The following is a 22938-nucleotide window of genomic DNA, read 5'->3' as shown; positions in this document are numbered from 1 at the left end:
TAATTCCTTTGTCTGCTTACAAATGTTATTTATGTACCAATTAAAAAAGAATAAAAAGAAATAGAATGATACAACAAAGGAGAGTGAAATAATGTTTTAAATATAAATAATATGTCATAAGAAAAGGAAATTGTATTGAATCATATTGTTTAAAACAATAAATGTATACAGTGTAACCGGATAAATGTTGATTTTTATTTATGGAGTAGCTCTGTAATATGTTTAACATCTGTGTGAGAACTGCATTAATGCCTGACAACTGGGAGGGTGCTGTTAAATAGAGGTAAACATAACTAGGCTGAATGCAAAACCCACATGGAATTTAATTTTTTAAGTGTTTCTGGAACAATTTTTCTATTTCTGCGAAAGTGTATGAGTGTGGCACTAATGAGCAAAATTTGAGAAGTATAGTGCTGTTTCACGTTAGAAACTGGTCTGTAGGCCAGAGTTTTGCTCTTAGAAATTCATTGAGAAATGCATGAATATATGAAAGAAAGGTTAATGTATTTTATTTGAATTAGGAAAAATATATAAGAAAATGAATAAGTTTAAATTTTTGAATGTTTTAAATGTTGAATGTTGAATTGAATATTTTGGAATATATGGAATTGAAGACTGCTGAACATGCTGAATGGATGGATGTCCAGTCAATGGAAACAACTAGAATGCGTAGCAAATGTTTCAACACCTAGTAACAAATAAAGCAATAATGTGTGATATTTCTTTGGCTGTTTTATATATTTATGCAAACATAATAAACACCTGTATGACATTAGAAATATGTTAGTTGGGGATGTGAATTCATTTGTGTGCAAGTGCTGTTGTTGGGTGAGATTTTGAATTATTTGTAACATACTAGATTATATGATGCAACAGTTTAGATCTGATAATGCTTTAAAAGATCAAGGTAACTGGTTGAAAACAGAACTGAGTAATATTATACTTTCGTTGCAAAAAACAGCAGGTAAATGATTTATATTTGCTAGAATATTTTCTAAAGATGTGAACATTTTAGGAGTAAGAAATTTTAGGATTAATGTTGCTAGAAATGTTGGATGGTAGTATGTTGTCATTTGCAAAGAGTGTTATGTTTTTGGGAGAAGCAAAAATGACTTAGATCATGCTACTGCCCACTTTATTTTATAAAGAGAGATGAGCATATTAGGAAAAATCTAAGTGAATGCAGTGGGAATGAATTACTTCAGAAACCTGTGCACTAAAACAAGACAGAAATAAATAATGAATGAAGATGGTCTTAATTAACAAAATTAGTGCCAATATAATAGAAATATGTTGCAATGTTTTGGTTGTAGAGAATGAATAAGGCTGGGATTACAAAATGAATATTATGGAATGAATGGGCTGAAAGGAGAAGATGAAGAAATTTGTAGGTGGGTAGAACTTTTTGAGATTCTCAGAAATAGGACTACCAGATCCGAGGTGCAAAAATCCAGACAAATGGCCATCAAGAATTAGTGTCTCCTTGATCTCTTTTCTGTCGCTGGTAATGGTAATTGTTATTTTGAAAACCAGGTCTAATAGACCTGCTCCTATGGTTGTAACTGGAAGCAAGGAGAGAAATGATATACTGAAGAAAGTGATACACTGTATAATATTGGTTTAAATTACACTTAGTTAGATTTCTTTTTCTTTTATAATTAAAGATGGAAACTTAATTTCTGGCTTACTATAACTTTCTGTTTTTCTGTACACATTACATAATGTTGATTATTCTAAAGGGTATTTCTGTGATATGTGTGTGTATGAGTGTGTTTTATTGATCTTGAGAAACATTTATCACTGGTGTCATGTTTGGTATCAGAAAGGATTATCAAGTTTCATATCCATAATATATTTAGCCAAAATGGAAGTATTACCTTCTAGGTTTTGGTACCACTGAAAGTATTTTTTTATTTGAACATTTCAAACCCCTGGCTCATTTTTTCATTCCCAACTATAGTAATGCATGCCCCCTCTGGATGGTATTTTATTAAATAGTTATTTTGCAATTTTATATTTCAGTCGGTGCAATTGATCATCTGTTTGTATTTGTGTGTGTATTCTGAGTAAATTTTCCTTTGAACAGATTTGTCTAAACTAACTACAGTACACATTTTATGTGTAGAGAAGTCACATCCAGTATAATAGTATAAGATAAGTAGCACTTATTTATTAAAGCTTGCTATCAAATACCTAAAATCTAATTTTACAATCTGAGATAAAATACTATACAGTTGTTATGTTAGAACTTTACAATTCACTTGTAAGATAATGAAACTTAAAACAATAGTGCCATCCTCTGGTATCATAATGTTAGTTTTAGTGCCAGATAATATGTCATTTCTGGAAACATGAATAAATTGTAGTAAAAGTATCTGTTTGTTTGATCTTATACTTTCAGTTTTACATACTCATAATGAACCAGATACTCAACAGAAATTCTGCTGAAGAACTTCAACGTGGACTATATATGCTCTCAGTTTAGGTGCTGGAGAAATATTAGGTCTACCCAGTATTTTAAATTTATTATAATATATATTTATGGTCACTAAACTGTACAGAGTATTCTAGAATATATTCTGTAATTGCTAAAGAAATAACATTACAGTCATTTAGCAAAATTTGGTGTCTACTTGAGATTATTTTTGGAAGGTGAGATCTATATACTGTGCAAGGGTACAGAACAAATACATTTAGTACACAAGTAATTGCTTTTAAAATACTTAAAGTGAACGTGAACTGAAGCCATTTTACATAGTACAAAGCTTTAATTCTTCTTAAGACATTTTGAAAATTCCTGTAATGTTGTCTTTTCCCTAGGAATCTTCAAAGTGATGAACAGCTGATAACTTGGAGAATATTTAGCTGTATATTTTCTTCTCCATTTTTATTTGATTTTTGATTTATTACTTGTTAATTTGATTAAAGTATACATTTAAGAAGAAAAATCTCATAAACTAGAATAGAAAACCCTTGATTTTAGCTATAAGCAAGAATAGAGCTGGTGAAGGATTCCACAAGACTGGAGGAAAGCATATTCCTTTCTTCAAAAAAGGAGGAGCCAGAAAATTACAGAGCTGTTATCTTATATTTATGGAGCACATTTCTGAACACTAATTAAACTAAATTATTATCACTGATGGTAAGAGCAGTTAACCAGTGAGCTCATATAAAATGTAAAGATATCCTCATGTCTGTTATCAGACCCAGAGGGCTTTTAGTCATTTTAGTTGTTAATTGCTGCCAGGTGATTGCCTGGATAGTTACTATAGTTGTAAATCTTTAGGGCACTGAATAGCTCATTTTAAACAAACAATATAGAACAGTATATGAGCTTTGTAAAAAAAACAGTAATTGAAAGCAAACAGGGCTTTTACTTGGAAACCCCCTTTCTGTTTAGGAAATAACCTTTTTCTAAATAACTCATTGTTCTTGCTTGTGGAAAGTTATTTAGAAGTGATTTGCAAAGAGCTGAACATTTTTGAGTGGTTAGTATAATGCTGACTTGAGTCTTTTCTAGTCAGACACATTGATTCTGAGCTCAGTTCACTGTTAGCAAACATAATTTAGAAGGGAGTATATGTTGATGCATCTTGTTTAATGCTAAATCTTTTGTAGTTCTGAAATACGGTATCTAAATCAGCAGAAGTTAAATAGGAAAATGAAAAAATGTGGATGGATGATAAGATTTTAAAAACATTCTTAGAATCGTAGAATCACAGGACTGGAAGGGACCTTGGAGGTTTTCTAGTCCAACCCCCCTGCTCAAGGCAGGAGTCCTTATACTATCCCAGACATATAGTTAGTTGTCCAATCTTTCCTTGAAAATTTCCGGCGATGGAACACCCACAACTCATGGAGGGCAAGCTATTCCACTGACTAATTGTTCTCACTGTCAGGAACTTCCTCATTTCCAGGCTGACGAGCTTCTACCCATTGCTTCTTGTCCTGCCTCAGGTTCTATGGAGAATAGATTGACCCCTTCTTCCCTGGGAGAGCCCTTCAAGTATTGGAAGACAGCTATTGGGTCACCCCCTAAGCCTTCCCTGTGTTAAGACTAAACATACCTAGTTCTCTTAGCTGTTCATCGTACGAATTAGCCTGCAGACAGTCTTCTTAAGGCCTCAGCATCTTTTTTATATTGTGGTGACCAGAACTGGACATGGTATTCTCAGTATGGCCTTTCCAGTGCAGTATGAAGTGGTACTATCACTTCCCACGATCTTGATTCTATCCCTCTGTTGATGCAGCCTAGGACTGTGCTGACTTTTTTTTGGCAGCTGCAACATACTGCTGTCTCATACTTAAGTGGTGGTCCACCAGGACACTTAAGTCCCTCTCGTAGATACTATTTGTTCAACCACGTACTGTCTATACTGTACCTGTGCATTGGATTTTTCCTGTGTGTATGCAGGACCCTATTTTCTCACCCTGAACTGCATCTTGTTGCGCAGAGCCCAATGCCCAAGTCTGTTAAGATTCTTATGAATCTTGAGTCTATCTTCCAAAGTGTTACCAATTCCCCCTAGCTTGGGTCATCTGCAAGAGTGTCCCTTCAGTCCCCTCATCTAGGTCATTTATAAAGATGCTGAAGAACATTGAGCCCAAGGTGGAACCTTGAGGTACCCCACTGCAAGCTTCCCTCCACTTAGATGTAATTGTAATGGCAAACACAGATTGAATTAAGGAGATCCGTATTCTATGACTAAAATAAATTTCACATATTTGTTTAAGAAACACTTGTTTTGAACATTATTTCCCAAACCTCAGAATTTAGGGATTTGTTTTTTAAACTGGAAAAACATATAGACTGAAATAATCTTGACAGTTGTACAGAACTGCATTCCCATGCTGAGCTAACTATTTAACTCCAGTATATTCCCAGAAAATTTTCCATAATAGAAATTGACTTGAAAAAAACTGGATGGTTCTTCCCCTTACATTAATAATATCTATCATGGTATTTGCATTTCAAAAATTATAACCAAAAATAGAATAAATGTCAACATGATCAACAGTAGGGACGTAAGATTTGGTGTATTACAGAGAAAATCAGCAGAGCCAAAAGTCTTCAAAAAGAAATAATGTCTGCAAAGTAATATCTTATTTCTTTTATGTTGTGTGTGTATATGCTATATTTGCATATCATGTTAAACCAGGATTTATTTTATACATAGCTTATCAAAAGGGCCAAGTCAATCTAAAAATAAGCAAAGTAATTATAGCTTGTTTAGCTATTTTTGCTTTTTCTGATTTCTATCATGATGGAGAAGAAACATATGTGGTGCAAAGAACAGAAATAAGGCAGGATTCTGCATTCCAACAATAATTTGCTATTAAATAATTTGTGATTAAAATAAGCCACAATATAATTTAAGTGAGAAAGCGTTCTAAATTATAGCTTGTCAGAACTAAATCATAACTTACTTCTGTGACTTTTCACAGCACACTAATAATATTAACAGTATTAAGATGATTTAAAGGGGTATATATGATCTAAACGATCTAGAGAAGGCTTTTGGATAATTTATGGAAATAGATATTATTTATTTTGGACAATACTGAGTCAAACGGAGAAGCAAGACATTGCAATTATCTGAAAAATAATTTGGAATTGGGGATGACAGTGATCTTTTTTAAGGGTACTTCAAAGTTTAATGTACAACTTAACAAATTTTAAGTTTAAAATAAAAAATGAGATTTTTCTTGGGAAAACTCTGGACATTTTGGGATATTTTTTTTTAAAAAATGACAACATTTTTGATATCCAGTTCCAGACCCTCCAAGCAAAATCTGTATAAGGAACTGGTAGAAAGGGTTATAGAATAAGGAGAGAAGGAGAAAAGTCATAGACATACCAGTTAGTGGAGATGAATTAGCATGATAATTGATTTCACCATTGCATGCTAAATTTCATGAGACCTGGTATTCTGTAGGTCTTTGTCAGATCTCAAATTAGCACGTATTCCGAATGTTATATATCAACTTTAATTTTTCATATTTTCTTGTTCTAAAGTTTTAAGAAGCTATTTTGTATTATCTGTTGTCAACCTATTATACAGGCCAATCTACATACCTAGTCAGTTTCCTCTATTGTTATGGCTTTATTTTTTTTCTTATCCTGCTAGGAAAAGTGAAAGATTCTCAACCTATCAGAACAGATTCTGACATTGTGCCAAAAGTTACCAAAATGACCGTGTCTGGAAAGAAGCAAGCTACTGGCTTTGAAGTCCCATGGTAAGTCCTTACTCCCCTCAAAATACATTTCTGCTTGCTCTACCTTCAGAATAGTGAACCTCTATTGACTTTTGTTTTTTTCCGCTTTTTGGTAAAGATTTATTATTATATATGTCATTGCATATATAAATAGCACGGCTTCTTGTTCCACTTGTTTAAGGCATCTTATACATATATATCTATATCTATCTATCTATCATCTATCTATCTATCTATCTATCTATCTATCTATCTATCTATCTATCATCTATCATCTAAGGTATTTTGCATTTGTGATTTTTTTAAAAAAAAACTTTCACTCTGCACAATGTAAGTAGAACAACAATGTCATTTTGAAATATCTTTCTGTAGATTGCCAGATTTTGCTGAGGTGAATTCATATTAGAATGCTGTAAATTAAGTTCTTGGCCAGATAATTTCTGTGAAATGCAGTCAATCCAGGCTAAAGAAGGAAGACATTTGGGTCATTTTTCATTATATGTGTTCTCTGTGTGCCTTCCTACTGACTGATCTCTTGACTAATGGGCCAGTGTCTACTTTGCTACATCTTATTTATTATGTTCTATTTTCTTGTAAAAATGACTATTCCATTTAGACGCAGTATGTTGTTTTAAGAATTTGGTAGATAACCTATGCATTCTAAGTCTCTAGTGGTGGTGTGTTTCCAAATGGAGAAAATGAGTATTGTTCTTGGCATGGGAGAAACATCTTGTGGCTTGAGGTTCAGCTGAACAGTTTGAGGCAAGGTTGTAGCGTAGTTGAATAGAATCCTGGAACATTTTGGTTGTTAGTTAAATGTTAGTTAAAATGAACATGAAAGAGTAATGGAATGAGTAGGGCAGGGCTGGTTCACCTCACTCCCTTCGTCTCTTCTCTATGTGGCCTGTACATCTGCCTTTCTGATCTTTTTGCTTCTTTCTTTCTTTCTTTCTTTCTTTCTTTCTTTCTTTCTTTCTTTCTTTCTTTCTTTCTTTCTTTCTTTCTTTCTTTCTTTCTTTCCTTCCTTCCTTCCTTCCTTCCTTCCTTCCTTCCTTCCTTCCTTTCTTTCTTTCTTTCTTTCTTTCTTTCTTTCTTTCTTTTCCCTTTAGTTTCATGCTACCATTGTTTCTGCTCTATTCTGTTCAACCACACCTTACTTAAATAACTGGCCTTCTATCTTCCCATCTCTTCTTTTCAGACCAATCTGGGCTTAGGCTGGATATGGCCTATCCTGTTCTGCACTTATCCAGTTTTTACTATCTGGATAATAAAATAGAGAGTTACATATGGTTAAATGTAACTTTAGATTAAAGGTCATTATAAGAGAAACACAAAATGTTTAGTGAAAAGAAAGTTCTAATTCATACACCAAGAAAAGTCTCCTTGTACTTGATACCAGCAACTAGTATAGAAGGAAGGAAAACTGAGAGTATTTTAAAATTTAAAATATCAGACAGAGGCCTCACTGACAGAAAGAACCGGATAGAAGCATTAATTTGTGCCAGAATGAAAAAAGGGAAAATAAAGGAAAAAAGCTCCAGGATTTCTTAATGTATCATATGTGAACAAAATGCCATCAATTGCTAATTCCTGCTATAGGTCTCAATATCACTGGGTTCCTGTTTCACAAAAGCAGCACCATTTCAAACACAGAAGTGAATGGAAGGGACATTTTCCCCTGCTGGAAACTTGCCTTCTATGTTGATTCGTTACATTCTTGGAAAGAATGCAAGACTAAGTGAAACTTAGTTATTTTATAGCAGTGATGGTAAACCTTTTAGAGACCGAGTGCCCAAACTGCAACCCCAAAACCCACTTATTTATAGCAAAGTGCCAGGGCCGCATCAGCATTGTGGTGCCCTCGGGGGGGGGGAGCGTGGCCCACTGGGTGGGCATGGCTGCAGTAGTCATGGCAGACTGGGTGAGCATGGCCGGGGCCGGTCCCTCGCCATATCTGAGGCATCCCTGGGGGGTGAACGCCGCTTGCTCACTCACTTCCTGCCCTGTTGCATCCAAACGCCACGTGCTCGCTACTCTGGCGAACTTTGCTGGGGCAACGGCGCGTGTGCCCACAGAGAGGGCTGTGAGTGCCGCCCCTGGCATGCGTGCCATAGGTTCACCACCACTGTTCTATAGGTATTTAAAGTTCACATTCTTAAATCAGAACATATAACCAGACTAAATTAACACAGAGAAATTGTGCCACAGAAGTTAAGATGAAGAGATCCTGAATATGTTGTCTTGTTTCCTAAATTTAAAACATGGATTAAGGGACTTTAATAACAATGTAAGACAAAAGTAAAACCATTCCTAGTGAAACAGATTTTTAGCTTTAAAGTATGACGTGAGTTTTTAATATTTCTGCCTTTGTTTTGGCTTCAAAATCAGTATCTACAATAATGATAAGTATGCTACCTTATAATTCCACTGTAGCGCACATTTTTTCCAAAGTGTTCCACCATATATACTGAAGTAACATACCTTGTTATTTCAAGTTTGAAACAATAATACATTTTAGAATTGACCCTTGCCACACCTTGGAATACAAGAAATGTCTGGTAGAGACGAATGAGGACTCCATGTGGGCTGTCCCCACGGGGCTTGTCCCTTCAGAAGCAGCTCTTTATAACTTGTTACAGCAACATAACTAATGCGTTACAATGTCGTTTATCTTTTCTAAGACTGCATCTCGACGAGCAACTTAGTGGATAAATGGAGGAAGATGTTTGTCAAATAATGACTTAGCAGGGTTATCTAAATCTTTTTTGTAGCATAAAGGAAAAAAACACCCACATATTTCTGCATCTTATTTGAAGCTTAGTAATAGAGTAATAAAGTAATATACTTTTTCGCCATAATCCCATAGAGAAGAACTTACAAAATATTTATACAGTAGTTAAATTACTGTTATTGTTGTTTTTTCTTCCATCTGAGATTGTTCATAGATAATTTTATTTTGATCTGTAGTCTTTTGAAATGTGTATTCTCATATTCATTCTCTGTTTTCTGTAGTGCAAATGTAGAAGAGAATGGACATAATAACTTTATGCCACAAAAAGGATTCTCTGCTGGAGATACCATTGCAAATATGGGGATAGCTGAGATACTACCTAAACCAACTTTTCCCTCCCAGACCATTCAAGCATCAGAAGACTCATCAGTGGTACCAGCTCCTGTGAAAAAATCTGGAAAATCCAGACAACAATTAGATATAAAAGCTGAGTTGGAGAAGAGACAAGGAGGAAAACATTTGATTAACCTTGTAGTAATAGGTATATTTATTTTGGTGCAAAAATGAAAAATATGTGTAGTTCCTTTTTTCAGTTACTAATGTAGAATGTCTTCTAAAATAAATTAATCAGTGATAATAATGTGTTTCTTTTTAGGGCATGTTGATGCAGGAAAAAGTACTTTAATGGGTCATTTGTTGTATCTTCTGGGTAATGTGAACAAGCGAACAATGCACAAATATGAGCAAGAATCAAAGAAAGCGGGAAAAGCATCATTTGCTTATGCATGGGTTTTAGATGAAACAGGGGAAGAGAGACAAAGGTGAGAAAAACTACCCTTTTACATGAAAATTGGCTGTGGTAGCAGTGGTAACAGCAAAGTTGTTTTTGAGGTTTCTGTGTACTATGTACTCAGAAGATTATGTATGTGTGTGTGTACACATACACACACACACATATATGTATATATGTATATATATATGATATAAAGCTATGGTTTTTACAAGAAACCTATTATACGTAATTTTAGGGTGGCATTTCTGCTTCCAGGAAATTTTATTTTACTGAGAGACCCCAAAGTAGATCCAAATACAATTAGAAAAATATTATTATTTGACTCTTGGTACCAAATTACTTCTGCAAATATTTGAATCTCCATTGCAGAATTAGAAATGAATTGCAGAAAGTGATATATTGGTTAAAACTCTCTTGTGTGGTAATAACTTGTTAATATAATGTAACATGTAGGCTAAAATGGCAGATCAATGCATGTTTATTTATACCACAATTATAATTGGTTTTCTGATATCATACGCTCTTACCCCTAACCACGATCATTTATTGCACCAATTTTCCCAACTTAGTTAAATCATTTAATTTTTTTAAATATGATGGTTTGAATGCCCTCATTATCACTTCAGTAATATTTATATTTATTTACTCTTTTGCTTAACTCTTACATTCTGTGGGGTATTTTTGACACTAGTTGCTCAAGAAGATGTGAATATATGAAAGACTAGAAACCTCTTATGGACTTTTTGCTGAAAATGGAAAAAATGAACTGGAGATTTATAAATTAAAAAGGGCTGAACATGGGAAGAAGTGTATTAACATGTAACATGTAGGCGAGATACTAAGATTGGAAATAGCATTTTTATATTTTATTTTCTTTCTATATTACTTTTCATATATTTTATTATTTTTTCCTTTCTTTTTAATCTTTATATCATTTCATCTTTTTTATTTCTGTGAAAATATATAATAAAATTATATATAGGAAAAGGAAATAGGATATACAGATTAATTTTGAATATAATTATAAATTATCCATTATTTGCCTGTTCATTATTTGTAGGGGAGTGACAATGGATGTAGGTATGACCAAATTTGAGACAAAAACAAAAATTATTACACTAATGGATGCTCCTGGCCATAAAGACTTCATTCCAAATATGATCACTGGAGCTGCCCAGGTAAAGCCTTTCCTAGTATCATTTGTCATACATAAAGCACTTACAGATTGAATTGTAGTAATTGTAGTAATCACAGTAAGTTTGATTTCCCCATATTATATATATTATTACATCATGGCTGCAAATTTTATTGTGACACTCAATGGGAAGAAATCATTCTTAAAATATTATTACTTTACTGGGGATAGTGTAAAATGTTATTTTTGCACGTTATAATTCTATCAACAGAATGAGAAATGTGGTGTTCCATTTGAAGGATTTAAGTAAGCCTGTCTTTATGATAAGACAACAATATGAAAAATGGTGAGCTTGTTGATCAGATGGTCGGCAGTTTGGGGGGTCGAATCCCGAGTGCCGCGTAACAGCTTCTGCCAATCTAGCAGTTTGAAAGCACGTAAAAATGCAAGTAGAAAAATAGTGACCACTACGGTGGGAAAGTTACAGCGTTCCGTGCGCCTTTGGCGTCTAGTCATGCCGGCCACATGACCACGGAGACGTCCTCGGACAAGCGCTGGCTCTTCGGCTTTGAAATGGAGATGAGCACCGGCCCCTAGAGTTGGAAACGACTAGCACGCATGTGCGGGGGAACCTTTACCTTTACCTTAGACTTTGTATGATTAACCTATACCCCAAGAAATACAACTAATCAAGTGGTTTCCCTTAGGCTGATGTGGCTGTATTAGTGGTGGATGCCAGCAGAGGGGAATTTGAAGCTGGTTTTGAGACTGGTGGACAGACACGAGAACATGGTCTTTTAGTTCGATCATTGGGAGTAACACAGCTAGCAGTTGCAGTCAATAAAATGGATCAGGTATTTCCTTGATTTTTTCCCTCAAAATTTCTTTTATAAATATAGATTTCTTTTATAAATACGCATGAAGAGAACATAGAGAGAGGAAGAGAAATATTTTAGATACTATTCGCTTTGAAGTTAATCTCTAGTATCTCTTGAAAAAAGATACCTAAAACCTAAAATAGAAGAAAATGGTGTAAGCAGGATATTTTAATAAAATATTTGCTTGTGTTTCCTGTTAAATGATAGATTAGCCACATTGATACTAGCCTGTTAATTTCTTCAGTGTGCTTAGTTTTTTTGCTTCGTTATACTATTATTAATCTAATACTTTAAAATTAAGAAATAAATTTTAATGCTTAAATTTTGTTATGAAACATTGCTTGATATAGTTAACCTCCTAGAATAATCATACTATGTTGTTATATAGTTGCAATTAATATCATTCCTTAAGAAATGTTAAGTCTACTTCACCTGCATTTTTAATTTAGCTGGCAGTTGAATACATTTTAAAATGTAACACATCACATTTTCTACTACATTGCCATCTTAATTTGATAAAGAAAAGCAGCAAGGGAGAGGTTCTTAATGATAGTGATATTTCATGGTTGATAAAAGATAATTTTCATTTGTACTGGAGTAATGTCCAAAGACATTCTTGTTCCTCAGTAAAGTATTATGTTTATATTATAGGTCAATTGGCAACAGGAACGGTTTCAGGAAATTGTTAATAAACTTGGACAATTCCTTAAGCAAGCCGGCTTTAAGGTAAACAAAAGGTTATAAAAAAAATAAAAAAAAATAAAAGCTTTCAGTAAAACATGGAGTACAAAAAATAAAAATGTAAACACATGCAATATCATGTTAAGAATTCTTAGCTGACAGTTAAAAACTTGATTAAAAAGAGCCAGTTTGGTCTAGTGGTTAAGGCACCAGGCTAGAAATGAGGAGACTGTGAGTTGTAATCCTGCCTTAGGCATGAAAGCCAAGTGGGTGACTTTGGGCTATTGTACACTGCCTTATTTGTAAAAATAATAAAGGTGGGATACAGATAGATAGATAGATAGATAGATAGATAGATAGATAGATAGATAGATAGATAGAGAAAAGAAAAGAAAAGAAAAGAAAGAGAAAGAAAGAGATGGGAGAAATGTCCCCTTAGATAGCCAGGTCTGATTCATCAGGGCTTTAAAGGTCAATACCAGGACCTTAGATTGTGTCTGATAAGCAAGTGGAGGAATCACAATCCTGGTATTTTGTGGTAAGTAGCAGTAGCTGCCACATTTTGTATGATTTGAAACATGTATGCCTTTCAAGGGTGCAAAAGTCAAAATGGGACACATAGCCAAGGCATGGATTGGATAACCAAATAAGGAATTGCTGTAGTTTCTTCCCTGGCTATAATGGTTAAAAATTCCTTCTCACCATAGCAAACACTTGGGAATTTAATGACTGCTGAGGATTTAATTAATGAAATAATTAATATATCCACCCATCTCACCTACGTGACTCTAGGAAGAGTACAATAAAACAACCAGATAAAACAGTGGTAGAACAAGAATATAATACAACAGTTAAACATTTAAAACTGTTTAAAACTGAGATATAAGTAAGCCTTTTGAAGAATGGATCAGCATCCTACATATGTATAGTACATGCGTCTTGTGGGCTCGCTAATTTCTGAGACCCCCCAAGTTAGTTGAAACAACCAGGGTTTGAGGGGTTTCCTAAATGCCAAGTCACCTCAGGGAGAATGATGGTCCACTGGATCACGGAACACTCCCAAACTACTGACTTCCTTTGCTAGAGGGAATATAAACTCATCCAAAGCAGACTTAACGGCACTATTTACCAAGAATGCTACTGTATTATCTGGATTTAATTTAATCTCATTTTTTGTGTTCTAGCCTCTAAAGTAACTTAGACAATTTCAAGAGTATACATTAGTTCATTGGGTTGGATAGCAAGGAGCACTAGAAATAGAAGTCACCACCGTATCAACCTCTCCCAGTGGTTTTGTGTAGATATTGAACAATTGGTGGGGCAAGATGGAGTCTATGGGACACTGTGGGACAACAAAGGATTCGTATTCCCAAATCACCTTCTGGTCATGTCCCAGTATGAAACACCAGAGCAACTACAAAATCAGCTGCCTCCAGACAGTTGTAAAAAGTGTGATGATTGAGGGTACTGAAAGTAGCCATGATGCTTTTGAGAACTGGGTGGACTTTACTCCTCCAATTCATTTCCCAGCATGGATGGTGCATTATGATTATAATCTATGGTGGCTGCATGATCCAAGGAAAAGTTGCATCTGCTTTCAAAAATTGCCCCAGATCACCTTTCGGAAATTGAATCAGTCAGGACAAAAATTGCCTTTGGTACAAGAACGTGAAATGCTGCAACTTTAACAGAATATGACCCTGTCAACAGTGCAAGGGACAGTGATTTGAATGATTTCTGCAGCTCTGTTGCTTTTTAAAATGGTCTTAGTTCTCTTTGAATTTGAAACTATATAACTTTTAATATATGAGGTTTTAAAAACTCTTTCATGAAAAAGCAATTATTCTTAATTTGAATTTTGCACTGCAAATTAAATATTTAATTCAACCAGGAATCAGATGTAGCTTACATCCCTACCAGTGGACTTGGCGGTGAAAATCTTGTCACAAAAAGTCAAACAAGTGAATTGGCAAAATGGTACACAGGAAAATGTCTGCTGGAACAAATTGGTAAGTATATACATCTTTGAAGATTTGAAAACTGCTGCAAACACAGTACCAATAAACAATATTACACTCTGAGTAAAATGTATGTCTGTTAACACAATATATATTGATTTATTTATAGATTCTTTCAAGCCACCTCAAAGATCAGTTGATAAACCATTCAGATTATGTGTATCAGATGTTTTTAAAGGTATGTAGTAAAGTCTTCCCAAATGGATTTACAAAAGAGGTTTGTTAAAAGTTTGGATAAATCTTATGAGAAGGGGCAAAAAAGAATGAAAAAACAAGTTCTGCATTACTTGAATGGACTAAAATTAAGATTGTTAGAAGTAAAAGGAAGGAATATAAAGTTGGTTTGTTTGATCCAGGTTAAAAGAGATATGTCCTTCCTTCCTTCCTATATTTTAATTTTTACTAATGCAATTATAATCTTTAATAAAAATATTTTTTAAAAGTCTCCAAATGTTTTTTGTAAACATCTGAAAAGTATTTGACAAAATGCATGTTAGAAAGTGCTTTTCTTTAAATCATTTAAGCAACATTCTTTGCAAGATTTGTACAGCTGCTTCAAAATCTGTTCCTGATTATCTGTTCATGGAAGTGCAAAGTGTTCCCTGGAATGTTCTATTCATACAGAGATATATTTTGCACATCCCTAGAGACATCTGGAGATAACTTTCAAATCAGCTGTCAGGCTTTACAAAGAACAAATTTTTTCTAATTCTTGACTGATCATTTAGCCAGCAGGCATGCAACCTAGCTCTCTTTATAAAACTTAAGTTTCTCTTTTTGTATAGCTAATCCCTAAAACTTTCTAAGAACAATAAGTGGCTAGAAGATTCAGAGCTTATAGCTGCACAAAATTATTTACACACCATAACAGCACCATGTACCTATTTGCAATTTTTGGTAACGATACTACAAAGTACTCTTTGTGTATGAGAGAGTTGTACAAAGAAAAGAGCAGATGAACTAAAATACATTCCTGTCTTACTCCTCTTCTTGCTACTGTTGAAAGTCTAAGTGGTCTTCAAAGGAAGATTCATGGGAAGATAATTATAGCACCTTGCTTGTAAAGTGACAAGAGCACATTCTAAAATCTCATTATATTTTATATACAATGCTTAGTGCTTATAAGTATAAAACAATTTTTCTGTATGATACTCCTATGGAAAAAAAACCCTTTTCCTCAAACAATTTCACTATGCATAGAAAACAAACACACGTAAATGTAATTTGGATTTTTTTGTCTTAATTCAGCTAGATTAATCCAGGTAGTCTTTTGGGTTATGATGGCAGTTGGGACCAGAATTTCTGTTGCCAAATGGTGCAGTTCCAAAATGCAGCATTGCATGACTGCAACAGCACTTAGCAACAGCAATTCTAGCAGTCCTCCCTGCTGTTGTAAACTGAGGACTCTGTGGGTAATTTAAGTGAGGATGTCATATCATCACAATTTCTGACTTCCTGCAGGCTTCCCCATTTACTTTGTGTGTGGGAAGCCAGCAGGAAAATCATAATCATGAACTGGGCATCAAGCGTCTAGTTCAGGGGTAGGCAACGTTGGCTCTTTTATGACTAGTGGACTTCAACTCCCAGAATTCCTGAGCCAGCCATGCTGGCTGAGGAATTCTGGGAGTTGAAGTCCACGAGTCATAAAAGAGCTAAGGTTGCCTACCCCTGGTCTAGTTGATGATCATGTGACTGCAGAGAGCTAAACAAATGGTCATAACCCAGGAAGTGCTTCTATGTATATGCTAAACCGTACTTGAAGAAATGAATAAATTGTGAGTAGACTGGAAGCAGAAATTCCCAGGATAATTCCAGTAGAGTAACTTTATTTTAAAATGGTTTAACAATGTGTCAAATTGTGTATGAATTGTTATTTGCTGTCTGAAAGTAAATAATTTAGGTATATGTGTGTGTATCGGGGACCAAAAGCATATTTCAAATAGCTAAATGTATCTGTGTGCCTTTGAGTCAGCAAAGACTTCTCTGAGTGCTTGGACAAGTCCTTGCATTTTTCTTGGCAAGATTTTGGCAGTGGTTTGCAATTGCTCGCTTTCCATTCCTTTAAAGCGAACGACTGGCCCAAGGTTACCCAGCTGGCTTCATGCCTAAGGCGGAATTAGAACTCCAGTCTCCTGTTTTTAGCCAGATGCCTTAACCATTACACCAAATTGGCTCTCAGAAGGCAAAGAGAAATTTTTATTATTCTATTTTTTATTATTGAAAGTTTGAGATAAAATAAAACAGAACAGAACAACCTAGAATTGACTTCACCCCCTTCAGACCCATCAAACATAAATTGAGATAATGGAAGAAGGAGAGGGAGAGAAACATGGTCAGAACACAGGGAAAAGATTTCTGTAATCAGTGTTCAGTTTTCATTGTAAAGCAAATCTGATTAATTTTGCAGTTCTGTACTTTTGAAAACTAGATCTTTACTAGCCTGAGTTGGAAATCAATAGTGTTACTTTATCTTCAGTTAATTTTCTCAAACAAATGTCTTTGTTCCAGATCAAGGATCAGGATTCTGTGTGACAGGTAAAATTGAAGCAGGATATGTCCAAGTTGGGGAACGACTCCTTGTCATGCCTCCTAATGAAACTTGCACTGTGAAAGGTACAGTATATGAACCGAAGGGGTTTTTTTTCTCTCTTGGATTAAACAATAAACAGTTTCAGAAATTGGTAACTAAAATGATCAAAAGAAAAATCTTACAGATAACCCTTGACTTATGGCCACAAATGGGACCCAAATTTCTGTCAGTAAGCGATGTGGTTGTAAAGGAAGACATCATGTGACCATATGACTTAGTAACAGCAGTCCCAGTTGCCATCATTAACAGAGAACTGAAGCGAATATGCACCCCAAGCCAAGCCAAGCTATCCTGGGCTTGATCCCTCCAGTTCTGCACTTGGAGACCCCTGTGCCTTGGCTGCTAGAGGGAGGGAGAGGGAGAGGGAAAGGGAGGGAGGGAGAGGGAGGGAGGGAGAGAGAGAGAGAGAGGTAGGTAGGTAGGTAGGTAGGTAGGGAGGTATATATTATGCTGCTACTCATCCGTTTGTTTTGTTTTCATGTTCTTTTTTTCCTCTGGGATAGGTTTTGCATTTGTATTATTATAAACATTATATACTTAATGTTTCTTAAGTTTATAAGATCTTATCCTAATTCTTGGACAGAAATGTTTTGGGTAGGAATGTTTAAATGGTACACATGATACTAGAATGAAACATAACATGTTTTAAGAGGAAATCAGAGGTTTGTATAGAGTTAGATCTGCGTGACTTTTGGTGTCTAGCCTAAATATCCAGAGTTTATTCAGAAAGAGAGAGAGAGAAGGATCTAAAGATTTCTATAAGAGATTTCATATTTGCATTTGATTATCGGTATATATCACAGAAATTCTTCAATCATTCTTTCAAATAATGTAGGGGTGTTTTAGAATACAACGTTGTGGCCTGCATTATACACATGTACATGTGAAATGACATAGAGAAATATTTTCACTTATCTGTGGAAAAATGAAAGCAGATAACTCAGTCTAAAACTCAGGTTAAAAAGCTGGGGACTTGTTGTATACCTCTGTGCTGTGTGACACCCATAAAAGCCTAGTGGTGTGTCTTGCAGAAAACCATGAATAAGCAAAATATTTATAGATAATAGAGGTACCTGAAAATAAAATGTTTCTCTGATTTTAGTCAACAGGCTTTCCTATCACTTCATTCATACTGAAAACTGAGGAATAGCAGTTGATGCAGCAGAATTGCAGAAACAGTTCTTTGTAGCTGTTAAACCAAAGTAGTTCACTATTTAGTACTGGTTTTACTCATTTCTAGGAATTGCTCTACATGAGCAGCCAGTGGATTGGGCTGCAGCTGGAGATCACGTTAGTCTCACTTTGACTGGCATGGATATCATCAAAATCAAGTGAGTGCGTAATAGAGTTTGACTAAGCAAACCGTTTATATTTAACATAACCTCGTACAACCGTTGTGTCTGATAATAAATGGTTTAACAGATGCAGAAGAAGCATGTGGGAAGCTTATGTGCATCTTGCTACCTAGGACGGTGCAGATTGACTAACTCACGCAAAATGCACTTTGAACTTGGTAGTGTTCTTCATCCTAATTAGATTTTGACAGTTCTTTGACTAAAAAACCAAATGAAGAGATACTTCACAATTTCTTATAGTATTCATCTTAATCTGTAGGCAACAGTATATAAAGTACTCAAATATACTTAAGTAAAACTGGTGCTTAAATTCCTTGCTGCTGAAAAACAGTTACTTTAAAACTACAGGCAGACTTAATTTGGTAAGGAACAGAAACATGACACTGCTACCAACTGAAATAAGTATGAGAACTGGGCATATCCGTGATGAGTTTTTCCACCGCAGCAAAGTTTTGAGGGAAACACTCCCTCAGAGGTGCTTTGTGATGCAGCATAGCCACCTTGCTTCTAGGAAATAGAGAACAAGCTGTGAAGGACCCACTACATTTTGGAAAGCTTTGTAGAAGAGCTACTCCTCATTCTTTCAAAACATTTGGCAGGTGCAGGAGCTGATATCCTACTTTGCCTCCCCCAAACAAACTTCTTGCCAAAAAGTTTGGGAGACTGGTCTGGAGGAGGTGAGCTGCTTTGACAAGTGGTAGCTGGGGGGGAGGGGGGAATGTGCTGCACTCCTTATCTGGCATATCTTGGCTTGTCCCAAGCTGTGGTAAACCATAATAGGGAATATGTTTCTCTGCCTGCCATACCCTGTCCTCATGTCATGCTGTCAGTATGCAAATGAACCCTTTTCTAACTATAGTATGAACTTGGAAGGAAAGAGTCAGGGGCCTTAAGACAGGGGTTTTCAAGCTTGGCCCTTTTATGACTTGTGGACTTCAACTCCCAGAATTCCTCAGCCAGCGTGCCTGGCTGAGGAATTCTGGGAGTTGAAGTCCACAAGTCATAAAAGGGCCAAGTTTGAAGACCCCTGCTTTTAAGATAATGCAAAATGCTTAGTTGAAGTAAATGACATTGCTGCTTTGCTTCAAGAAAGAGATTCTCATTGTTTCTGCAGTTGGAATCTCTTCATCAAAGTTAAATCTATAGTTAAAAGAGTTCAATAGTGATTTTGCATTCTACTATAGGCAATATGGTTTGTAATCCATTTTTATAAGTAAAACACATTTTGCGCAACTGCACATATTCATTCTTTCTCTTGGTTAATGCATGTTTTCTGAATTAGTTATGAACTTAAGGGCACCCTTTGGTTCAGTGTGGTAGACTTCAGGGGAAACTAGCTGCCACATCAATTGATGTGATCATGTGACCTCCTTAAACTGATAATAGCATTGTGTCAGGGCACCAGCACCACCACTCAAAAACGGGTAGTCCTTGTTTATTGACTGCCTCATTTAGCGAATATTCAAAATTAGAATACTTTGTTGCAGTTGTCATTTTCTGTTTAGTGACCATGGCTCTTAGCAGCAGAGTTGCATGTCCCAATTGTGATCACCAGGCAAGAACAACCTGTAAAGTGTAATTGCAGAGGCAAAGTAACTGAATCTATCCTTTTCCAAAAGAGTAAAACAAGAATATATTCTTGCCCCACAATTATTTAATTTATATATTAATGACATGACTTGACAATTTTTCTAAGGCAAAATTTCATCCTCCCTTTCTTGCTCAATTGCCCTATTCCTGTTCTTCTGTATGTTGATAATATGGCCATTATATCTGTAACACATATGCTGATGTTTTAAAACTTAGTTATTTTATTGCTTCAGGGAACACTTCGAAATTAATTATTTTAAAGCAAATGTTAATATTGACAGAGGGGAGTAGGAACGGAAGATTCTTCCAATCTTGTTTTTTTGTCATGGCCCATAAACCTGGGCTAGCTGATTTATGTTATGGCATATCATGGTATCATTTAAAATATACAGAGAGTCATTATCAGTATATATTTCATGTGTTACTCTGTTGTCTCTTGCAGTGTTGGTTGTATATTTTGCTGTCCCAAGGAGCCAATTAAAACCTGCACACGCTTCAGAGCTCGTGTTCTTATCTTTAATATTGAAATACCCATCACCAAAGGATTTCCTGTGAGTGTAGCATTTTTTTAAGGATTTCATTTATATTTTAAGAATTATTTTCCTGAGATTTTTAAAATGGACTCACGGTGCTGAAAGAATTTTACATGCTGATGTTTTCTTGCCATTCTGAGCACAAAGTACAGAGATTATAGTAGTCTAGGAGAAGATGGCTATGCAGGTAGTCCTCAACTTACAGCAACAATTGTAACCGGGTTTTCCATCATTAAGTGATGCAGTCCTAAAACACAATCACTTAGCAACAGTAAGCCCTGGAGACCTGGTTACTGTCATTAACCAATTTTATCGTTGTTAGGTGAGACAACGTTCTGCTAGCTTCCCACAACCAAATTAATGGGGAAACGAGCAGGAATTTGCAAGTTCCAGGTAGCTTGCAATCAGGCTGGCAGGCAGTAAGTGGCTGCTACCAGTGGTGGAGGTGGGGGGGCAGGAGAGGTTGTTTGAAGTTATGAGGAGGGAGGCACAATGAGAGTGAGGGTGTGAGAGAGGGAGGGGAGTCGGTGTGAGGATGAGAGTGAGGTGCAACGAGCCTTGGGAGGATTTTGGAGGCACAGCAAGGCAGGTGGGAAGGCATCAGGGAGAATGTGTAGGGTTGCACAAGGCTTGGGAAGGATGTACAAATATGCAAGGGGATGCATGAAAGTGTGAGGGAGGTGAAGCAAGACTCAGGGAGGGTTCAAGAATGTGCCGAAGGTTACGAGGAAGATTTGAGGGTCAGGAAGGGGGTGTGAGAGGCAGGATGAGGCTTGGGAAGAGTACGCAAAGGGGCATGTATACAAATAGTGGGGGAGCCATGGCGATGCTCAGGGTGTTTGTGCAGAGATGCACAAGTAGATGGTGTAACGTGAGGCTTGAAGGGCTGGGGGAGGATGGATGGATGGATGGATGGGGAGATTTACCTCAGTGACTTGCAGCCGTCATTGCCAGTTTCCTCACTGGCTTTCAGAGGAAGCTAGCAGGGAAAGTCACAAATGACGGTCACGTGATGGCAGGGTGCTGCAGCTGGTCGCAAATGCAAGCTGGCTGCCAAGCACCCAGATAGCAATCATGTGAGTACAGAGGTGCTGGGATTGCCAGAACTCTTCAAGGACCTGGTCATAACCATCATTTGTTCATTGCCATCTTAACTGTATTCGCTGATGGAATGGTTGTAAGTTGAGGACTACCTGTACTTATTACAATAATTCAGAGGAATTTCAGAGTACTGATAATTGAGAAAATAGGGAAGTGTTATTTTATATTGTACAATAAAATAAAAATGTAAAATTGATCAACAGGATTAAGGCAAAATCTCCTCTTGTCTTTTTATGTTGTATTCAAGAACGTTTTTTCCCCCAGGAAAAGCTGTATTTGGTCAATTGTTGACAATGGTTAAAGAATGTGAATTAAAATGCAATTTTATTTTAGGTGCTCTTATATTTTCAAACTGTAAGTGAGCCTGCTACTATTAGAAAATTATTGAGTGTGCTTCATAAGAGTACTGGTGAAGTTGCCAAGAAAAAACCCAAGTAAGTATGTTAAGGTAATTTGTTACTGTACAAATATCAATATAGTTTAAAATCTTTTTGAAAAATTGAAATTATGAATTAATTAAACCTGGTAGAAATTGAATGTAAAACCAGTAACCATGATGTATGTTAAATAATTACCGTTACATTAATGCCTACAGAGTATTTTATTTGTATTGATAAGTGTAATGCTAAAGGTATATTGGCAGACTGCCTTTTCTGAATTATTGAAAGGGTGTAAATGATAAATAGTACATTGTCACAGACTCTGATTTCAAAGTGAGACGTGATTTGATAAGATTTAGAGATGGTATATTATGATTATGCTTTGGCTGCTTCTAGCTTATGTAGTCCTTGGTGTGTGGATTTCTGGGGAAAAATATGCTTGAAATGAGAAAGAATCATAAAAATATCACCAGATTTTGCAGTTCCTTGCTATTTAGGAGAGGGAACTGATATTCTTTGCAGGTGGAAACTGTACTAAATCTTCCGTTCTGTATATCTGAAAATACAAGCGTACGGAATTGGATGACCTTTCGCAGTAATATAATTCTAATAAATACTAACAAGTTTCCTTTTCCTTGTAGGTGTCTGACAAAAGGGCAGAATGCTTTAATAGAACTACAGACCCAAAGGCCGATTGCTTTGGAGCTTTATAAAGACTTTAAAGAACTTGGAAGATTTATGTTGCGCTACGGAGGATCCACTATAGCAGCAGGAGTAGTGGTGGAGGTACAATGTTTTTGTGAATGCTTTTATAAATGCTAATTGTGAAATCATAGTCTCCGTCTCATTTTTTAAAAATAAACATATATGTACTATTAACATTTGAGTAATCAGATCTGACAATTGCTAATATAGTTAGTGTGAGGACATGTTGTCA

At 35.7% G+C, this 22938-nt stretch overlaps 1 protein-coding gene across 4 annotated transcripts in view; it reads left to right on the top strand.

The window, feature by feature from the left end:
• HBS1L (HBS1 like translational GTPase) overlaps positions 1-22938 on the top strand; it is a 47865-nt gene that overhangs the window by 23156 nt on the left and 1771 nt on the right. For 3 of the 4 annotated variants that reach the window (XM_081335883.1, XM_081335886.1, XM_081335885.1), the window contains 13 exons: positions 6129-6237; positions 9229-9488; positions 9603-9768; positions 10801-10918; positions 11583-11729; positions 12405-12479; positions 14326-14443; positions 14562-14630; positions 16961-17065; positions 18283-18373; positions 20430-20538; positions 21955-22055; positions 22643-22787. In XM_081335883.1, coding sequence (XP_081192009.1) covers positions 6129-6237; positions 9229-9488; positions 9603-9768; positions 10801-10918; positions 11583-11729; positions 12405-12479; positions 14326-14443; positions 14562-14630; positions 16961-17065; positions 18283-18373; positions 20430-20538; positions 21955-22055; positions 22643-22787 — 1613 coding nt within the window. The remainder of the gene's footprint in view (positions 1-6128; positions 6238-9228; positions 9489-9602; positions 9769-10800; positions 10919-11582; positions 11730-12404; positions 12480-14325; positions 14444-14561; positions 14631-16960; positions 17066-18282; positions 18374-20429; positions 20539-21954; positions 22056-22642; positions 22788-22938) is intronic. The other variant, XM_081335884.1, reaches the window with a different exon arrangement.

The sequence above is a fragment of the Vipera berus genome, assembly GCF_964194415.1.
Source record: "Vipera berus genome assembly, chromosome: 1".
NCBI classification, from domain to species: Eukaryota; Metazoa; Chordata; class Lepidosauria; order Squamata; family Viperidae; genus Vipera; species Vipera berus.
This window is presented reverse-complemented; position numbering and strand designations above follow the sequence as displayed.